Source organism: Pyrus communis, chromosome 12, assembly GCF_963583255.1.
Source record: "Pyrus communis chromosome 12, drPyrComm1.1, whole genome shotgun sequence".
Taxonomy (NCBI): Eukaryota; Viridiplantae; Streptophyta; class Magnoliopsida; order Rosales; family Rosaceae; genus Pyrus; species Pyrus communis.
The window spans coordinates 19,216,726-19,237,041 of record NC_084814.1 but is presented as its reverse complement, the minus strand read 5'-3'; the positions used below and the strand labels follow the sequence as shown (position 1 = coordinate 19,237,041).

General features: G+C 38.0%; 2 protein-coding genes across 4 annotated transcripts; both read right to left on the bottom strand.

Annotated features, from left to right (window-relative positions):
• Positions 1-5,411: 5,411 nt before the first annotated feature.
• Positions 5,412-11,127, bottom strand: LOC137710579 (chaperone protein ClpD, chloroplastic). Of its 2 annotated transcripts, none has more exons than XM_068449643.1 (12): positions 10,167-11,127; positions 9,586-9,725; positions 9,270-9,499; positions 9,012-9,120; positions 8,801-8,931; positions 7,842-7,943; positions 7,471-7,752; positions 7,293-7,384; positions 6,893-7,187; positions 6,501-6,734; positions 6,090-6,323; positions 5,412-5,860 (listed from the first exon to the last, which is right to left on the bottom strand). In XM_068449643.1, exons 1-12 carry the CDS (start codon positions 10,898-10,900, stop codon positions 5,537-5,539), a joined length of 2,907 nt encoding a protein of 968 aa, XP_068305744.1. In that variant the 5' UTR covers positions 10,901-11,127; the 3' UTR covers positions 5,412-5,536. The 2 variants fall into 2 exon arrangements, with proteins under 2 accessions (XP_068305744.1, XP_068305745.1); XM_068449644.1 differs by having other exon boundaries at positions 7,293-7,381; positions 10,167-11,126.
• Positions 11,128-12,234: 1,107 nt separating this feature from the next.
• Positions 12,235-18,581, bottom strand: LOC137710923 (uncharacterized). 2 transcript variants are annotated; one of them, XM_068450086.1, is made up of 12 exons: positions 17,193-18,581; positions 16,870-17,004; positions 16,618-16,762; positions 15,986-16,288; positions 15,232-15,475; positions 14,819-14,991; positions 14,584-14,694; positions 14,323-14,374; positions 14,099-14,202; positions 13,878-14,006; positions 13,581-13,670; positions 12,235-13,481 (listed from the first exon to the last, which is right to left on the bottom strand). In XM_068450086.1, the coding sequence occupies exons 1-12, from the start codon at positions 18,473-18,475 to the stop codon at positions 12,951-12,953; spliced, it is 3,300 nt and encodes a 1,099-aa protein (XP_068306187.1). In that variant the 5' UTR covers positions 18,476-18,581; the 3' UTR covers positions 12,235-12,950. The 2 variants fall into 2 exon arrangements, with proteins under 2 accessions (XP_068306187.1, XP_068306188.1); XM_068450087.1 differs by having other exon boundaries at positions 14,819-14,988.
• Positions 18,582-20,316: the final 1,735 nt, after the last annotated feature.

Here is a 20,316-nt window from a genome sequence, read left to right as displayed (position 1 = left end):
TTAATCACTCTATTTTATTTTATTTTATTTTATATTTTATATTTTTTTTACACATTTTCCTTGTATGTAAACCTCTTTTCAAAGAAAATGCGAAATCCACATCCACGTAAGTTATCTCTAATCACTCTTTTTTCTTTTTGACATTTTCTTCATCTATAAACTTCTTTTCAAAGCAAACGTGAATATGGTGAATATGGTATAGGTTAGTTTGCCTGCACTTCTATACCCAAGTTACAATAATTTAGAATATAATATAAGAAAAAGCAGGTCCTAAGCGCTCGCCAGCAGCAAGTAGGTGCTAGCACTTAGGCGTCTTGTGAGGACCTATATTTTCAAAAATAATTATATATAATTATATGTTGTATATACTTATTAATTTCAGAAAGTTTTGTATTACTTCTTATTTAATCGTTAATTCATTTATTTCATTTTTCTATACTCTAATTTACTATTATTTTGAACCAAATAAGTTCAGTGCACCATTACAATAGTATTTGAACTATATATTCATATTATTCATTTTCTTTCCTTTTACATTATTTTATTAAGTTGTTTGTTCTATTCTAATTGGACCAAAACCATAGCCAATTAAAGGGCTTTTACATCATTCCTATCAATAGCTTTTAGGCAGTGTAAGTTTGCTTGGTCTAATCTCACCTTCCTCTGTGCCGACTTCCCTCTCCTATAAATAGAATGTTATTGCTTCGGTTTTCGTAGGCTAGATGAAACGTTTTCTATCGGGGTCTACTCTCTCTCAGGTTTAAAGAGTTTTCCTTTCTAGGTTTTCGTCTTAGTTATTCGTCTCATATCTCTGTATGTTATTAATAAATTATAAATGTTTGTATCTAAACTAAAAAGGGGTTGTTGGGCATCGTTATGCATATGTATTTGAATTCATTCATACTGTTGTTAGTTTTATAGAAAAGTCTTTCTAGTCATGTTGTTCTTTAGTGATAGCCTCTTATGTTTTGTATTTCGCATGTTACATAACAATACCATGTTGATTCCTATTCTTGGAAAGGCACTGAACTTTAGGAGACTTGGATGCTGCTCTATTGTAAAGAGAAGAGTCGAAGCATGTACTGCATATATATGTATATGTATGGATGTATGTCTATTGTTAAATAAATAAGCATGTTGGTAAATGGTTTTATGTACAGTTTAATTTATACATATTACTTGAATGGTTTTGAAGGTAAAAGACTTTTGAATAAGCACTATACATGTTTGCTATATACGAAACTATGTTGTATAACATTATAGTCAACCAAATGACTTTTGAATTGAGTGGCGTGGAACTGATGAGTCTTAAGTGTGTTGATTAGTATTAAAATTCATATAAGGCATTTGGTAATTTTCTTATACTTGTGAATAGGAGCTTATCACAGTTGTGGTTTCTTGTGTTATTATCTTAGAGCAATACTTTGAAATCCAGGTAGGGCAAATACGGCAGACTTTACGGAGATTGGCTTTATTAAATTTCGTGAAGCATTATATTATTATTATCGATCTTGTTGGTTGATTAATGTGATCTGGGTTGCTAATTGGACACATATTGCTCTTGTGTGTTTACTTGTTATTGGTTATGGAATTATTGGTGAAATGCTATTGGTTGAGAATATACTATGGTATATGTGAATGATAAATGAAAGTATTTGTGAATCATTCATAATTGGTCGTGTGGTTGGAGTTTCAGTGGTGAGAAGGAATTGGAAATGATCTTTTGTGTAGTTAAGCCAAACTCTTAGTAGGTACCAAGTCTCAGGCGAGCCCACAGCGCACAATTTCTTTGAGGGTAATTCGGGATTGGCGACGAAGGGTTTTGGCAAGATGACTAACAAAAGGGGAAATTGGGATGATAAGGTTATGTCCCTGCTAAGCTGTTGAAGCTCACCCCTCTATTGTTATACAGGTTTATGAACTAAACAGTCAAAAGTGGTAGATAGGATGAGATCGGATTAACTGTGAGGATAGAATTTGTATTTATTTATTTTAGTCTTGTAAGGAATCATGAATTATTTTTATAAGACGAATTTCATATTTTCTCACCCAGTTTCACTTTCCTTTTGTTTAATTTTATACTTAACTCACGTTTCAGATTCGGGTTTGAGTTTTTATTGCCGATCCTGGGTCCGGGGCGTGACACATCTAAGCCAGGCTTAGCCAGAGGCTTAGGCCTTTTTTTTTAAATTTAATTAAATTTATTATATAACATATAAATACATGTCTACTTATACTTTATAAAATACAAATTGTATTGGGATACATAAACTACGAAATAGAATGACATATAAATTATAAAGTACTAGATTATATTGAAAACATGGGGAACCAACATATAATGAGTGTTCATCCAAGTATCCAACAAGTCTCTTATAATTTATTGAAAAGGTAAAATGAAAAATGGAAATTATCTGTTTTTTGTCTAAGTAAGAGTTGCAACCTAGGCAGTCTAGGCGGGCACCTAAATAGTCTAAACACTCTTTTTGGTTTTTTAAACGTTTAAGGATTAATCATAGCAGTAATCATCTGCCTAATGCCTAAGCGGAATTTAAACAGCACCAGACGAAGACTTTTAAAACAGTAATAAAATCAACAACAAAACAAAACAAAACAAAAATACCACTCACCCTCATCACAACAAACAGTGAACATATATGAAAGCAAATGACATCTGTTATCCCAATTTTGTTTTACTTGAGACAAAAGAAAAATAAAAGTTGCAAAAGTCAAAGATAAATATTTGCGGTGGCAGTATTAAAATATATATTTCAGATGACTTGTGACTAAGTGGAATGTTAAAGTAATTGGTTGCATGAGGCCCGTTGAGCTTGGTTTTAGGCCCATATGGCACTCCCTACACATAATACGTAGATAGCTAATAAACATTTGATATTAAAATGATAATGTACACTAAAGGATGCGGGTTTGAAGTAAGCTATCGGTCATAATATGTGTTTGAAAATCGATATAGGTGGAAATATTGATATACAAATTTATAAAAATATCGATATTGGTTGCATTAGATGGAAATTATGGAAATTTATAATGGGTGGGTATATCAACTCATTCAAATTTAGTCAAAATTAGAGATAAAATTTCTCAAAAAAAAAAAAATTAGAAGTTCAAAATTTGTAATGGGTTTGGACAAATTTTCTATAGTGAGTCAGTATTTTCTTACATCTCGTCGATATAGGTTGAAGTTTCCATTTTAGCCCCCTTTTCATATCAGTCATTGATTTTTTAGATATTTCGACGAAAATATTGACAATTTCGTGAATATTTTAAACATTGGTAATAACAATTTAATATCAAACTCATCATCCATAAGAGTTGAATCTAAAACTGTTCACTTACAAGTAAAAGAATAACACCTGTAAGCCGTATTGCCAAGGGACATGATATATATTTTTTCCCTCTCTCATTGATGATTGTTCAATGTGTAGGTGCAATGTATACTCCTTACTCTTCCCCCATGACCCAAAAAAAAAAATTATTATAGAGACAAAGGCCAACTACTCCAGGGCAGCTCATCATTTAAAAACAAAGGGAATAACGTTTGTGCAGATGGCTCAAAAACATAGAAAGTGTTATTGGCACTCTAAAAATCTCATTCTACACTCCTCATAAGTGTATTTTTCTTTCTAAATATAGAAAGTTTGGAGTGTAGAATGAGATTTTTGGAGTGCCAATAACAATTCCCCAAAAACATATACCAAAAAATTAGGATTAATACTAATTAAATTAAGGGAGAGTCAACATTAAATTAGGTGCATAAATAAGAACACAACAAGTACATAATTCAAACCCCACATGGTTTTTATTTTACTTTTAATTCTGATCCCTTGGCACTGATATTTTATTTGCCTGATCTGAGACATATATTTTAAATTTACTATTATTAAGCGGAGGGGAAATTTCAAAAGTCTTATATTAATTTTGGGAAGGGGGAGTTTTGAAACCAGGACATGTAAAAATCTAATAGTCTATCCATTAAAATATTGGACTAGATCTTAGAGATATATAAGAATATAAGGATTTGAAAAATGTAGCGGTAGGTATAAAATTTACCTACCTGTAAATAAATCCAAAAGAAGAGAATTTTGTAAGATCAAACCAAACAAATTTGTCTACTAAATCATAAATTAACAGATGGATTAAAAAAAAGTTGAGATCTTGATTGATTGGAAGGACGTTCGTGAAAATTGAATGGAGATGAAGGAAAAAAAAGGGCAGATTTTACATGAGCAACATCGGTCGGTTAACTCTTGCCACTTGAGATTTAGCAGAATTTTTTACAGGGTTGGAGGAATGAGACAAAAACGAGTTTCGAGTGTCACGTGGTATATTTTAGAGGCCATAATTTTAGCGTTGTCACTAGCTTAGCTGTTGACAGTTGTGACCTCTAGAGCATGTCTTTTTCACTGACAGGTGAGCCAAGAGCAAGTCCACCGGGAGTGGATTGCCTGGCACCCGGCACCCAAACCAGGCTGGCCCCCCGCCAAATCACTCCACCCCAGCCTAATAGGCTGGCACCCAGCTCAAATCAGGCAAAAGACCAGCCTAAAATCGACAGACCCAACAACCGGGCCATCTGACGTTGGCCGAGCCATCCACGTTGTCAATGCCGACGCCAGCTCTTCCCACAACCTTCAACCTCCCGCCAGAGGACTCGAACACCTTGCAGGTGACCTTGGACTCGGACACCTACGGATGACCTCGTCGCAAAGCTAGATCTTGATCCAGAGCTCCTCGCAGTTGAGATTGTAGGAGTAGTCGACATTAGCGAACTGCTCGAGGAGGTTGATTCCGGGCTCTCCGAGCTTTTCTGAGACGAGGACGGTGGACTTGGCGTCAAGCTTCTCCGAGCTTCTTTGGGTTTTTGTAGCATTTCTACTTTTAAAAGGTCTGATTTTTCTCCTCCTCCGCATTGACATTTGACTCCAAAAATATTATTAATTATATCAAAAATTAATAATTTTTTTTTATAAAGTCGGAATTTTTTTTAAAATTTTTTTTATTTATTATTTTATAATTAAAAATATTAATATTTTAATAAAATTAACTAGGCTATTTTTTGTTAGAGATGAAGATGCATTTGATTTATTACTGTTTATTGGCATATATCACTGTTCACTTAATGAATTAAATATGATAAATGCTAGAGCATTTTTTTAGGAATCGACTTGCTCTAAGGTCATGTGCACAAACGCAACTGATGCTAGCATACTTGCACTAAAAATCGACCATGAATTATCCTCCAATGTGTCATGCTGACGTTGTGCCTCAGTTAGGCCCATACAGTGTTTTTTTTTCCCCTTCTATTTATCAGTGGGCCAACCTGAATTGTTTTGTTTAATTACTGTTACTATTAAAACAATATTAAGCAATAATAATTGTACTAAAGCGAGAAAGTAAAAGGCGGCAGCGTGCCAATTTGTATTTAAAAATAAATAATCTGAGCCCAATGCTTCAAGAATTAATGATTTACCATATACAATTAATTAATCACCTGAGAACTTAAACAAAACTTTGATTAACTACAAGATGGATGTTGTACACTGCTATTAGACAACCGGACACTCTGATCTGATCCATTTCTTATGAACGGGTTTCCGGTGGCATCCATGTCGATAACGACAGTGTCACCGGGCTTGTAACCTCCGGCGAGAAGCGCTTCGCTCAACGGATCTTCAATTATTGACGTAATCGCCCTCCTAAGCGGGCGGGCACCATAAAACCGGTCGTAGCCTTGCTCACATACGAGGCCCTTGACTGATTCAGACACCTCCAGTCCCATTCCCAGAGACATTAGCCTCTTCTTCAGCTCTTGTAGCATTAAGTTTACAATCTCGAGCATCTAGCGTAAAAAAAATGATACAAAGATTAGAATGTAAATACGATATCAAGCAGGAGGTTACAAGGCCGGTGAGGAGCAACACCGGAGGTTACAAAAATTCAAAGATGCGGAGTTTGAGGAGACAAACTGCGTTATGGAAACGCCTAACCCTAGAGAGATAATGGATTAAGGTGATGAATTTCTACTTTTAAGGGACTGGAATTCCTAATATCAATGTAAGATGGCATACCTGAGCCCTTTGAAGGGGATGGAATACAACTACTTCGTCTATCCGATTCAGCAACTCTGGACGAAAATATGTCTTGAGTTCTTCCATTACAGTTGCTTTTAGTCCGGCATATGAAGTTACCTCATCATCTGCAAGCAAGAAACCAATGGAGCTTCCTCTGCCCTTGGCAATGATAGTGGACCCAACATTAGACGTCATCACTACCAACGCATTCTTAAATGACACTCTCCGTCCCTATCAAACCCACATTGTCGACAAAATGAGTCAATAATCAAAGACTGTAGTAAGAAAGAAAGCGATCACAAAACTTAAAAAGTTAGAGCAACCAAAAAAACACTAAGGAGCAACCAAGCAACAGTTTCCTTGTATAGAGCTAAGTACCCAACAAACTTAAAGCCAAAGGTAACAAACCTGAGCATCAGTCAGGTGGCCATCTTCAAAAATTTGGAGAAGGATGTTGAAGATATCTGGATGGGCTTTCTCTATTTCATCAAACACAACCACTGTAAAAGGTCGTCTTCTAATAGCTTCGGTTAGAGTGCCCCCAGCTCCATAGCCAACATAACCTGGGGGTGACCCTATTAATTTGCTAACAGAATGGCGCTCCATATATTCACTCATGTCAAACCGTAGCATGGCTTCCTCCTGTAACAATAACATCAAGAATCACATAAAATATTTTGATTGGATGTATGCCTATGCCTCATCGAGCTCCTAATGCATCAAGGTTCCATTATGCTTTTAATCTTAGCAATTACTCAATGCAGAAAGAGTACCTTCTCTTATAAAGAGTGAAGACTTACCGATCCAAAATAAGACGCAGCCAAAGCTTTTGTTAATTCAGTTTTGCCAACCCCGGTCGGACCACAAAAGAGCAGTGTTGCCATGGGTCTGTCAGGATCCTTCAGTCCAACCCGGGATCTCTTAACAGCTCGAGAAATGGCAGCAACAGCCTCTTCTTGACCAACAACCCGTTTCCTAAGCTTCTCATCAAGACCGACCAGAAGCATTCTGTCATCAGCAGTGAGCTGCTGAAGAGGGACTCCTGACCATAGTGAGGCAACTGCTGCTATATCCTCTGGTCCCACCACTGTAGGTCTGAAAAATATATTCGCAAGAAATCCAGTTAAAAATCATTCTGTGACCTCAGGAAAGGCCAACTGCATTATCCTCCAGATATGGTTTCAGGGCCAAAGATCATACTCAACATCAGATGTGGAAGATGAAGAGGAGGGTTCTCTGATATCATCCACACTAGAAGCATCGCCATTTTTTAGTTCAGTTGCTAGGACCTGCTTATATTGTAGTCACAACATTAGCGTCATACAAGGATCACTAAACACGATAAGTACATAGCAGAAAACAGGAGCAATGTCAGTACCACTTCATGCATCGCCTGAACCGTCCGAATTTCTTGCCAATAGTCATCAGGTGACTTTGAAAGTATACAAATTTGCTGTTCTCTTTTCCTCTTAAAGGCATCCATACGAGCTCTACTTCCCGCTTCATCAATGAGATCAATAGCTTTATCAGGTAGATATCTATCAGATATATATCTTGCTGACAGATACACAGCCGCAATAATGGCTTCTGGTTCATATCTGCAGTTGTGATGGGCCTCATATTTCTCACGTAGACCTAATAGTATCCTAACTGCATCATCCTAAAAAAATTTATATCATTTCAATTCCAGGTTGTATAATGACCGATCACTTCACATACAATAAGATGAAAATTCATTTTGAAAAATACCTGGCTTGGTTCATTAATCCAAACAGGTTGTAATCTTCGTGCAAATGCTTTATCCTTTTCAAGGTGCAACCTGTATTCATCTGCAGTTGTGGCTGCAATACACTGCAAACAACAGAATGTTAATGCAACTTATACTAAGAGAACTTAGAAAACAAGCACAGATCTTAAACACAAAATCAGGCCATTGCTCCAACATAACTGATTTGGATTCCATTTCCACGTAACAATAAAGAAAACTACGGTGGGATCACAAAAAATCTGGACTTCCTATCTTTGTATGCCAAGATTCATGCGATAAAATAACTTCAGCTACTCAGAGCAATAATGCATGAATGAATGAGATAATAGCCCTAGAAACTTAGAAAGTGTACTGAGTCACTTTCCAACATCACTGACTGAAATAAGAACAAGAAACGAAAATGTACCTTTGAATTATTATATCTACTTGGGAAGGTTAAGACAATTACATCATAATCCAAAGAGAAAAGGAACTTGACTTGAGTTCAACATTAGTAATTATATTTGGTAATAAGAACTAGCGTCAATCAAATGCTTAAATCCCTGTACTTGCCTTTGGGTGCAAGCATCATTATCAACAAGTTATCTCTCACTATTAGTTCTTAGCAATCTCGCAATCTCATGCTTAAATCCCTTCTAGCATACAATTTAGACTTTCTCTTCAGTGCATTAAGACGTTTATTCAAAGGATCTCTGGGTCAAGCACTAAGATAACCCCATAAGTCTGAGCACTAAGCATAACGCCATAGGTCAATGCCCTATATTGCGAAGGCCAGTTAACGACTGATCATATAGATGACTAATGGCTTCCAATTAAGTGTCAGTGATGCCTTCACTAACTAGATTTAATATTTACTACGAGATGCCATGCCAATACATGAGGACGGTCACTAAAATTACATACAGAACAAGATTGAATGAAGGGGAAGTAGACAAATAACCTGTAATTGACCCCTCCCAAGGGGAGGTTTTATTAGATTGGCAATGTCAAGACTAGACCCCTTATTTCTTTGTCCAACTGTTCCAGACTCAATGAGGGTATGTACTTCATCAATAAAAAGAATAATGTTTCCTGCAATGCAAGCACATCATGAATGAGCAGACAGGAATTGATTATTTTCTTATATAAATAACTGAAAAAAGTTTACTCACCTGCTTTTTGTATGTCACTTAACAATGTGGTAATACGCGCCTCCAATTCTCCCCTCTCCTTTGAACCAGACATTAATAGTGCTATATCCAAGGACATTACACGTTTTTCCTGTGGAAAAATAAAGCTAATCAAATTATTAATATGCAGCTACATTAAATTTTATGTATAAGCAACTGAATTGGGATGAGAGTGTAGAGCTAGATGAGCTAGATCAGTTAGATGAGCTAGAGAAATATAAATCATTTGTGAGAACACACCAGGAGAAAAGCAGGGACATCCACCTGTGCAATACTAATCGCCAGTCCTTCAACAATGGCTGTCTTTCCAACCCCACTTTCACCGAGAAGAATGGGGTTATTTTTACTTCTGCGACAAAGTATCTGAATAATTCTCTGAACTTCAGTGTCTCGCCCAATAACAGGATCAACGAGTCCCTCACTAGCACGGGCAGTAAGATCCACGCAGAATTGGTCCAAAGCACTTTTGTCTGAGAGGACAGAGGAATTACAGGGCAATTCCCTCTGAATTTGTAGCAAAAACTAAACAATAGAGACGAGCAAACCTACTTCTTACCTTTCTTTTTCCCAGAAGCAATTGATTTTTTGGAAGGGGATTTTTGAAATCCCCCAGATGGTTCTCTACCATCTTTGACAAGCTCTACTTGAAGCCTCGAGGTTGCCTCGGCTAACAACTGGTTTACATCTACCCCCAGTCTGAAATCGCATTCATTTATTAGCGTCAGAATGGAAACTCATATACACTTTCGCACCTTAAACCTCGTCGCCATATATGAAATAATGTAGATGCAGCCCGTACAGATGTCATATGCTCTCTATCCCTCTCTCTCAGGTCACACAATTTCATTACAAGGTACAACTTTTCGGTTATGTACCATGCAATTGCAAACTCGTCGAAGCATGAAAAATGCTTAAGGTAGTTATCGACAAGAAAATAACCAATTCCCACCATTCATAACATGAACACATGGAGAATATAGAGGACTAGGCATAGTAAACAAGTATAGGCACATCATATTTCCTTCTACCAAAGTTTTGAAATCATATGTTTCACACTACATTTCGAACAAAGGAAATTCATAGCTTATCAACCCAATTACCAAAATTAGAAAAATATAATTGAGGACAAAAAAGTACCTTTTGAGGACCTGACCAGCACTTCCATCATCAGCGGTGAACAAACCAATGGCAATGTGCTCCGGCGCAATGAAATTGTGAGCTCTAGCCCTCGAATACTCCAACGCCGCCTCGAGCACCCGCTTTGTGCTAATTGAGAAGGGGACATCGGTGGCGGAAGCAGAAGCAGCTCGGCTGGAAGGATCAACTTCTGCAGAAGCAGAAGTCTGACTTTGATTATGGTGGTGCCAAATGGCGCCAACAGCTTCCCGGGCCTGGTCTATAGAGATGCCCGAGCCGAGAAAGCCGTGGGAATTCGGATGAAGATGGCGGTGCTGCTCCTCCTCGGCGATCAGACCCAGAAGCAGGTGCTGGGTAAACACCATGTTTCTGCCAAGAGCTCTGGCTTCTCTTTGGGAAAAGATGACAGCTTTGATTGCTCGCTCCGTAAACCGCTCGAAGACGGCGGCGACGATCCGGAGCTTGGTTTTTCGCCGGGCAGTGGGGCCGGTGGGAAAGGTGCGAGCTTTGAAGGGGGAGAGGAAAGAAGAAGCAAAAGGTGGTGATGGGTTGGTGAGGCGAATTGGGTAGAGAGAGAAGACTTGGCTGCCGCCGCCGCTACTTCTGCTTTGGCTGCGATCATAACGGAGGAATTGAGTGCAGCAACAATTAGAAGTAAAAGAATTTAGAGATGGAGTCCGCCATTGAAGTGAAGGAATCAGCACGGAGGAGGAGGACGACGAAGACACTTGCATTCTCCTGAGCTCTGACTTCTAGAGAGAGAGAGAGAGAGAGAGGAAGGTGGGAAGGTTTGGGTTTGCTTCGAAAAAATAGTGTAAAGAATAAATGGAGGATTATTGGATCCAAAAAATTGTATAAAACGATAAATTTGTTAAGCTGAAGACGAAATAAAAGTGTTTTGATTGATGCTATCGTTTAACCACGTCCAAGAGATCTCTTCATTTCCAAGCAAAAGCAAAGACTTCTTCCTTCTTCTCTTTTCTTTTTATACTCTCTCCCAATCATTAATCAATGCTTCTTAAACTAAAATTTATGAACGTATTTAGTCTAACAAATTGCAAAGAAAAAGAGTATGGAGATTTCGAATACTAGTGTGGTTTTGACTAAATGAGCTCAAGAATATTTTTATCTTAATTTATTTGATCAGTCTTATCATAGATTAGGAGAGACTTTAATGTCTGACAGGTCAAATATCTGTATAATCAAACACAAAACCGAGGTCACCTAAATTATCATTTGCATACGGTTAGTCGTACGTAAAAATCATTCCAATTCAGGAGTCAATTGACATGTGTGCGGTGTGCCCAATTTGAACAAGGGAACATACGGCCGACTAGAAAGTAAGCATATGAACGCTGCCTGCCCGCCGGCCAAAACAAAAGAGTAGCTCATGATTGGAAGAGCAAAGTCACGTTTTAGTTTGATGTCGAAACCTTCCACCGTTCAATTGCCAAATACGTTAAGGAAATTGGGTGAGGACAGAACAGAACCACTTTTGACAAGTCCCCAAAAGTACCATTTTTTCGCTTGCTTCCCAATTTTTTTTGCAAAATATAGAAAAGTAAATAGGTTTCAAGTTTAAACCTTGATGAGAGAGAGACTCCAAGGAAAGGAAAGAGAAAGGGGGACGAAAGGTATGAGTAGAATAGGCCGACACGTCAACCTTTGCTCTTTGTACACGTTGCGATTGTTGCTTTTTCTCCTCCTCCTACGACTCTTTCTTTTGTCCGGATTAAAGAAAACAACAACAGTTTTTTATTTTTCTTTCTCACAGATTCGGGGGCTGACTTGGCAGATACATACCCAGAGAAAGGAACGTGTATTTTAAGTCAATCGTGCATTATTATGTAGCATTTTTAATTTTAAAATGCAGAATTAACTGTCTGTTTGACTATGAAACCGTCATGGAGTACTATCCACATGTCCATATATGGGTAGATGATGAGCTTTATGTTTTAGGATATAGGATTTCTATTATTTGATCTTTTTCAATTCACCTGATGCGATGGTCGATAATTATAAGGATGTGAGAAGTAAAAAGAGATGTGTAGATATCACATCCCTTTAGTTAACAAAATATATTAGAATACACGTTGATATCCACCACTTACGCGACGGTGTTACGATCACAACCAAAATCTCTCTTTTCAATTGGGCATTTGTTGAGGTCAGTCTGTATTAAGGACAAACACTTGCCCAACTCCCCTTTCCAGCATGTTACGAAGGTTGGTTCTTGTATTTCATACACTAGGACCTGCTAAATACCAATTTCATCCCCCAAAGAATGCAGATTTTGTTGAGTTGGGTAAGGGTTGAATTGGAAATGTCATGGGATTAAGTTTGCCAAACTTCCCTTCCATCATATAAAAGTTTGGTTTGTACATATATTTCTGTTACATATCAATTTTGAGCCCTAAAAAATGCAGCCCTGCTGCTTTTATAATCCAGCTGACTTTCCAGGGCCTGAAACACAAAAGACATGAAACTAAAGTTACTAGCAGGTCAGCTGCAAATTGATCAAGGTAAAAAATGCTAGAGGATAGATGTCGTTACCACTTTGAAGGATACTGAGTTGGCGAGTTTCTGTTTTTATTTCCTCCGAAGACATGACGCACCAAATCTACTTCACGCCTTGTCAGTGAGATCAACGGTTTAAGCAGGAGGATGGGACAGTGCATGTCTTAATGAGAGATGCATGGCAGGATTTCTATCTTGCATAAATAAGCAGCTGCGGTGCTTAACTCTTTCTGCTCCAGGTGATAGCATTTCACTCCAAATAGAGATTCAACTGCTCTCGGATGAGTCTACTTGGCTCCAAAGTATCTTGGCGTAAGCCTTCTCCTCTTCCTTCTCTTCTGCAACATAATCATCCGCCTCAACTACTTCATCCTCATCTGGAATCTCTTCCATAATTTGCTCAGTTGTAGCTTCTTCTAAAAGTCTTTGTCTCTCTTGTTCAGTAAGTTCGGCTAATGCCTCCCTCATAGCCTTTCCCGTTGCTGGCCTGTCTCCTCGCCTGTATTTTGGAGCAGGCACAACGAATGGCAAAACAATATTATCCAATTTTGTGCTATTTTTGTTGGCGCTACCATCTGTTTCCGTTGGGGGAAAGGTGAAAATGATCCCAAGTTCATAATTGCAAATATGAAGCATCTGACCCAAAGTAGAGTTGGCTTTCCCTAGTCTGTTCATGTTTAAACCAAATGGACTATTGATTGGTCGTCCCCAGGCCGCTGCACTGAAATTGTGGGAACCGCAATAAACCCAACCAAATGAAGATCCGTCTATCTTTGAGTGAAAGCGTCTCCGTGCCACCTGCATATATTAGAAATGTGATGCAGATAAGATGCTACAATATTATCCATGTGGCAGTGTAAGACAAGATGCCAGATGCCTCTTGCAATAAATTCATACCTTGCTGTGCATTGGATGTCCTACTCTATCGTAGGGGTGAGGAATTGCATCATGAAGTATGTCTATAGTCCTCAGCCTTTGCCATGTTTTCTACGTAAATAAAAAAAATTGTTACATTGTCAACAAATAATAAGATGTAAGGGCTAAATCCTATCACTGAAAAAAGAGAAATTCCCAACCTACAGTTAAGGATTCACAATATTCAAAACTTGAAGACAAATAGTGCTACCAATGCCGATAATAATCCAGAAATATAAGATAAAAACGATATTGCAAGAAGCTGAAAGATCACCATACCTCAGAGAAGCAAAGAATGCGTTTTGAAGGAAAGATTCCATTGCATGCATCCTTCACTCTTTTTATGGTTGGAAAAACAATTTTAATGGATGGACTTTTTGATTCTTGACTAGCACTCCAACAGCCCCACTGTTAAGAGTATAGATAACTCCAGAGTTAAATCAATAAACATGACATAAACTCTTTGAGAATTTCTATAAAAGGACAGAGTGTGTAATTACCTCTGGATCGGACTCTTCAGACTCGAATTCCAATGATTTCTTTCCTGCGGCTACTGAAAATGCAGCTAAAAATTTGGCATTGATTGACCCAATTGAGGATGCGCCTTAAAAAAACATCCAACTGAATAATCAGAACATGTCTTTGGAGTTCCTCTTTTCGTTAATGATATATATCTTCCAATTTCTTAAATAGATTAAGATTGCGCAAGATAAGATACACTCACCATAAACAAAATCAGAGTCAAGTGATTCAGGCCATTTATACTGACCTAAAACCTGATAAAATGAAATATTGCATAAGATACTGCAATAACAACATAAACTAGAAAGTCACTGAACAGCATCAGTTATAAACAAGTGAAATGCTGGGGTCACTTTGACTGTTTGTCCAAAACAGATCTAGTGAGGAAGTATACGATATATTCATAATCAACAAAGTATAAACTATTCAGAAATTTGACAACTAAGAATATCAGAGCCATTACCTCCTGAAGTCGCCAGAGGCCTGTGCACCTTTGAATGGCAGCAATCAAAGAGCATAATGCAAAAATATGTTGAGATTCTATTATCTTTGATATATACTCAAACTTTGGTCCCTGCAAAAAGCAGCATTATGTTTATAATAAATGCACATTCCAAAATACACACTTCATGCTACCATTTAGAGTAAGCTCCAATTCATGACTCCAAAAATCATTTCAATAATGCAGAATAAAATACCTGTGACACATGCAGTATCAGTTGCACTTTCTTGTTGTTTCCTCCACCTAAAGCTGCTGCAAGAGCTTCTTTAGGACAGATATAACCAGAGAAGCTGAAGAGTCCGATATCCCACAGTGGAGAGACCCACTTTGCAACATTTCTAGGCAAGAAGCCAAGTTGAACAGAGTCTGCTGCAACAAACAAAGAAGTTACTCTACTTAGGTAACTGACAGCATGAACGGTCACAACTTAACCACATTCATATATTTAGAGGATTGACAACAGACAAATAGAATAATCGTCCTGCATGCAATAAGAGAGGAACGACCCCCATTCACACAATTTTATAATAATATTATGCAAACACCTGATATCAAAAGTATATAAAGATATTCTTAAAAGTGACTTTTTTAAAAGCAATGTGAATTTACCTCCCTCATTGGAGTCAGGAACAAGAATATTCACTGCATTTGCATCTGCAGGAACATTTGTGTTTCTTGTTAAAACAATTGATAACGCTTTTGCATGTTCACATGATTTCCTCAGGAATGAAGCCAGTTTCTTAAGCTTTGCACCATTTGAGTCTTTTGCATTGCGAAAGAGGTAGCTTAGACCGACTACAGATGCTTCAACAGATCCAAGGAATTTTGCACCAGATGACGCACCATGATCAGCCTGACATGAAAATTAGCGACAGAATTAGAAACCTAGTTTGACCAAGCAGCCATTGAAAAAAACATATGAAGTCTTTGCAATTGATACTGATGAAATGCAACCACCCAAATTTTTAGAACTTTTTTGAATGTTTGGAAAGTGGGCATTTAATGAATTCCCTGCCCATAGGGTAAAATAAATTATGAAAACTCATTATTTGGACATAGACAAAATGAAAATCACAGAAACGAGCTTGCACTCACTTTAGGAGGGAGAGGTGGAAGTTTGACTTAAGAGAAAAACACTGAAACACATTACTATCTAATGCCCATGGATCAACTGAGTTTCTGGGTCACATTCGAAGAGAATAATCATATAAAAAGACAAATGTCTATAGTTCTGGATAAGAAAATGTTAAGGTGGAGTTGACATTTGCACATCAGCCTTCCTATTCAAAAAAAAAAAAAAAAAAAAAAATACATATATATATATAGATGTTGGACTGCACACATCACAAATGAAAGCACTTACACGCCCAAAGTGCCTGGAATCCAACATAAAGGATGTTTTATAAGAATGAACTCCAGGAACAGAAGCAACTAAATGTCCAGTTGCACCTCCAAAATCATATTTTGCCAACTCAACAATCCACTGGGCCTGACTAGGTACATCAGTCAGTAGTGTTGCCATAAATCCAGCCAGCTGAGAAGCAAAATCTGTTTTTGAGTCTTGATTCGTTTCCCCATCGTGGAATTGAGTAAAAAGGGACGTATAATCAGGTGCGCTTCTCCGAGGGAAATCTTGCCACCAAACAGTATTGGTCACTGCATTCCACTGCTAAGTTATAAGAAACAATTAGTAATCTGTGCAGAAAATGACATGGCAGAAATTGTAACAAAATGTTCAGTTAATAAATATAAGAGTGTGTACTTATCCATCATCAATAGCTTTTGTATCATTAAGATACAAAACTTTGCATATTCCATAGAATTTTCCAGACATTTCATCATTAATCCAAATCAATCGTACATGCATTCCAAGTTGCAATTACATTATTCCCAAAGTTCTTAAATAAATTAGAATTGACATTTTGCAAATAGGAAATGTAAAATAACATAAATAGAGTAGAATACGAATAACAGGACTTCAAACTACACAAGCACCTGCGTTGACACTAAATTTGCAGAGGTAATGATGACACGAATACTATCATCTCTTTTTAGGACCAACAATTTTGGATGATGGCAAGCAATTCCATGTCTCTTGCGGTCATTACCAAAAGCTATGGCCTCGGGAAACGGGGGATGCCTATTACAATGAAAACCATAAAAATGAATATTGTTAAATAAAAATAAGGGTCTTGTGCACAATACAAGTGCCCCATTAACGAATGAGATAAATGAAAAATTACTCACACTAAAAGTAAGTTTGGAAAATCTGGATAAGATGAAGATGTTCTTTTATCAGGGCTTGAACTCCAACATCTTTCAGTATTATGACAAGCAATTGTAACTGGCAGATGGCTAGGAATCTCACAGGATGACAAAAACCTATCAATACACCACCCTTGGACAGTTAGGATTGAAAAGAGTACTTGAGGCTGTGAAACATATGAGCCAAATATAAAATAATAAGATGGAAAAGCCAAATGGAATGAGAAACTACAAGGAAGATGCATAAACAATTCGTAGATAGGCATGCCAACAATAAAGTATGACAAAACATATGGTTAACCTACCATAAAATGTCACTTGTAAATGTTGCAATAAACATCTGTGAAATACTCTGCACAGGATAAAGAAGCTCGGGCAAGGAAATAACGGAATCTTGACTTGAAGTTGAAGAGTTGTGGCCCATAAAAGAAAGGCGATTCAAGTAAAAGTTCTTGCCAGGTTGTGAAGCAACATTTCTGCACCAGGTTTTGTTCTTGACAATACCATCACAATTAGGAGGGTCTTCCTTACCCGTAAACTTGAAAGATGATGTCTCAAGATTCCCATCAGCAACAGCAGTCTCAGAGGGAACTTGAGCATTGTCTTGTCTATGTAAGATGTCACCATTTGGTTCTGAAGCCACTACATTTTCACACCGATGTATGACTGAAGTGAACAAAATTTTAGTTTTCACACTGCAATCTATGGGTGAGGTTTGACACAACAATGATTTTTCCCTGTTAAGCAGAAGCCTATCAGTATCGAGACCCGGAGATCCTCCTATATCATTACTTTGTATAAATCCATTCTCAAAAGAATATCCACAACATTTTCGAATATACGATATAGGGTCATTGCTAAGCAAAATGTGCCTGCACTCACTTAAGAGAAAGTTTGCTCTTCCAACGATTGAAGATGGAGAACCCTCAGCCCGGGAAGCAAAAACCCTCTTACGTCCCCTTGGACATGATACACATAAAGGTTTACCGGATCCTTTGGGGTTATCAAAACTCTGTACAATTTGGTGCTCACAAACAATCTTATTAACAACAAATCCAATCCGAATCGGACTACAACAATTCTCAGTTGAGCAACCGAGTGAGACCCGGTCTCCATCCGACAACTCCACCGCCACGCCTTCCCTAACCCTAATCCCATTCACAAAAACCCCATTCAAAGAAACCCTAACATTACAACACTCTTCCAAATCCAATCGATTCCTAAATTGAGGAACCGAAATCAATGCGCCGTCGATAACATACAGTTTCCGATCAAAAGAATTATAAATAATCTGGCAATGTTTCTTACCCACACGGCGATCGGCGAAGACGAAATGACAACCACGATAGCTCCGCCCGATCGTGTAAGGGCGATCCGGGTGGAGACGAATTGAATCGACCGGAGAACCGGTTGCCGGACACGTGAGAGGCACGTCGAGCTGCTTCACGTGGACCGAAACAGCCGTAGTCGCTTCGCTTCTCGGCGGTCTCGGTCGCTTGCGGTGAATAGGGCACCGTTTCACTTCTCCTCCGTCGCTGATGTTATTGGTGGTAAAATCATGGCCGTAATCGGATGACGAATCTGCCATGGCAAGAATATCAATGGAAATAAATCTGGAAAATTGGAAAAAATCAGAGTTGCTGGACTGGATTGGAGTTTGGAGAGGACCAAAAAGATTGAAGAATCGTTTGTCTTCCGCTTTTCATTTCCCTCCAAAATTTGTTTCCTTATTTTAACGCGGTAACGCCCTTACCCAAACTGGACATGGATAACGGAACTGGATCTCAGGTTAGAGATTTACACTCGGCCCATTAATTGGTGGTTCTTTTTTGTTCAAAGGTACGAGAAGTGGCCCAATTACAATACTAAGCACAGAAAAATGGACCCACCAAACCGCAAATTAAAAAGCCCAATACATAGATTAAAGCCCAAAATAGAAAAACAAACCCTTGCAACATAAACTTTCTCTTTGCCGCTAGATGTGCCGCCGCCGTCAAAGAACCGAACACCAAAGAAAAGGAAAGAACTAAGCATCGGCAAGAGATCTGTAGAGGATGGGGTTGGAGTTTCCTACTCGATCAAAGTTAGGGTCACACTTGACTCACAGCTGCTGCAGAGAAACTGCGGGTTCCAAATTTGATATTTTGGATAAAAACCTGGTCCATTCACTCTAATACTGGCACTTGAAAATCTCATTTTGCCTTGAGATTTTTTATTGGATGGGGTAAGAGATCAGGATGTAGGTTTAGACCAGGGAGATATGGAAGTTAGTGAGGTGGTTTTGTCCACTCCAACCCAAAACCTAAACTAAACCTAAAACCTAAAACCCAAAAGGAAGGCAAATACAGGCCACAATTTAGCCCACAAATTCAAGTGGGACCCACGGATAAGAGTGAAAAGTGGGCTGTGAAGCCCACACCCCAAAACCCAATCTCCCAACGCGCTGAATGCGCCAGAGACTTTTCCAGCTGAGGCCCACCCACGTGGGGCTGTCCCCCTTGCGTGTCAGCATCACTGTAGCCCAATGGCTACTTTTCTTCATCCAACGGCCAGTTTAATTGGACCGTTGGTTAATCCAACGGTCCACGTTCAAATTTTTTTATTTTATATTTATATATTTATTGAATCCAACGGCTTAGATCGAATATAATCAAATCTAACGGTAAAAAAAAATATCTAACAGTCCAAATTTAAATCCAACGGCTAAAATAATTTAAAAAAATTATTTAACTTAAAATTCAACCATAAACTCTATAAATACCTATGTATTTGTTCAAACATCCACACAAAACTCACTTTTCTCCTATAATTCTTCCAATTTTTCTTTCTACCATTTCTTCTCATTTCCAAAATTTTCAAGATTGCAAAAGAGCATGTTATAGGTCGCAATTGGACATTTGACGAAGGTAATGCTTTATGTTTGGCATGGATTTCTATTAGCGAAAATGGTGCCTTCAGCACGAATCAAAATAGAAAGGTTTTGTGGGGTAAAATCATTGAGAAGTTACATGAAAACTCCAACACTGGTCAAAGGAAGTTGGTGTTTATGATCGGTGGAAGATTATCAACAAAGCATGCACTTTGTGGAAGGGAAGCTTGGAGAGAGACATGGTTGACATGCCTAGTGGAAGGGGCACCTCAGAAATTGTGAGTTTCTTTGTTGATATTTTATTTGTCATGTACATAATAGTATTTTGCAACTAATTATTTTTATGTATTTGTTGCATAGGGTGACAAAGCAATGTCAATTTACAAGACAAGAACTACACCAAAAAATCAAGTTTTTAAGTTGCATCATACTTGGAACATCCTCAAGGATTGTCCGAGGTGGGGAACCGATGCGAACCAACAATGGGGAAAATTATTTCATAGTGAAGCCTCACCCCCAAATGATGTCAATGAAAGTGTGAATTTTGCCGACAATGAAGG

What these genes read in the sequence shown, in the direction of transcription:
- LOC137710579 (XM_068449643.1), bottom strand. Translation starts at nt 10,900, where the DNA reads ATGCAAGTGTCTTCGTCGTCCTCCTCCTCCGTGCTGATTCCTTCACTT. An exon ending in GCTGGTCAGGTCCTCAAAAG is followed by an intron (nt 9,726 to 10,166) that starts GTACTTTTTTGT and finishes ATGCGATTTCAG; the next exon opens with ACTGGGGGTAGATGTAAACC. An exon ending in ATGTCCCTGCTTTTCTCCTG is followed by an intron (nt 9,121 to 9,269) that starts GTGTGTTCTCAC and finishes ATTTTTCCACAG; the next exon opens with GAAAAACGTGTAATGTCCTT.
- LOC137710923 (XM_068450086.1), bottom strand. Translation starts at nt 18,475, where the DNA reads ATGGCAGATTCGTCATCCGATTACGGCCATGATTTTACCACCAATAAC. An exon ending in ATTCCAGGCACTTTGGGCGT is followed by an intron (nt 15,476 to 15,985) that starts GTAAGTGCTTTC and finishes TTTTCATGTCAG; the next exon opens with GCTGATCATGGTGCGTCATC. An exon ending in TGACTCTGATTTTGTTTATG is followed by an intron (nt 14,203 to 14,322) that starts GTGAGTGTATCT and finishes TGTTTTTTTAAG; the next exon opens with GCGCATCCTCAATTGGGTCA.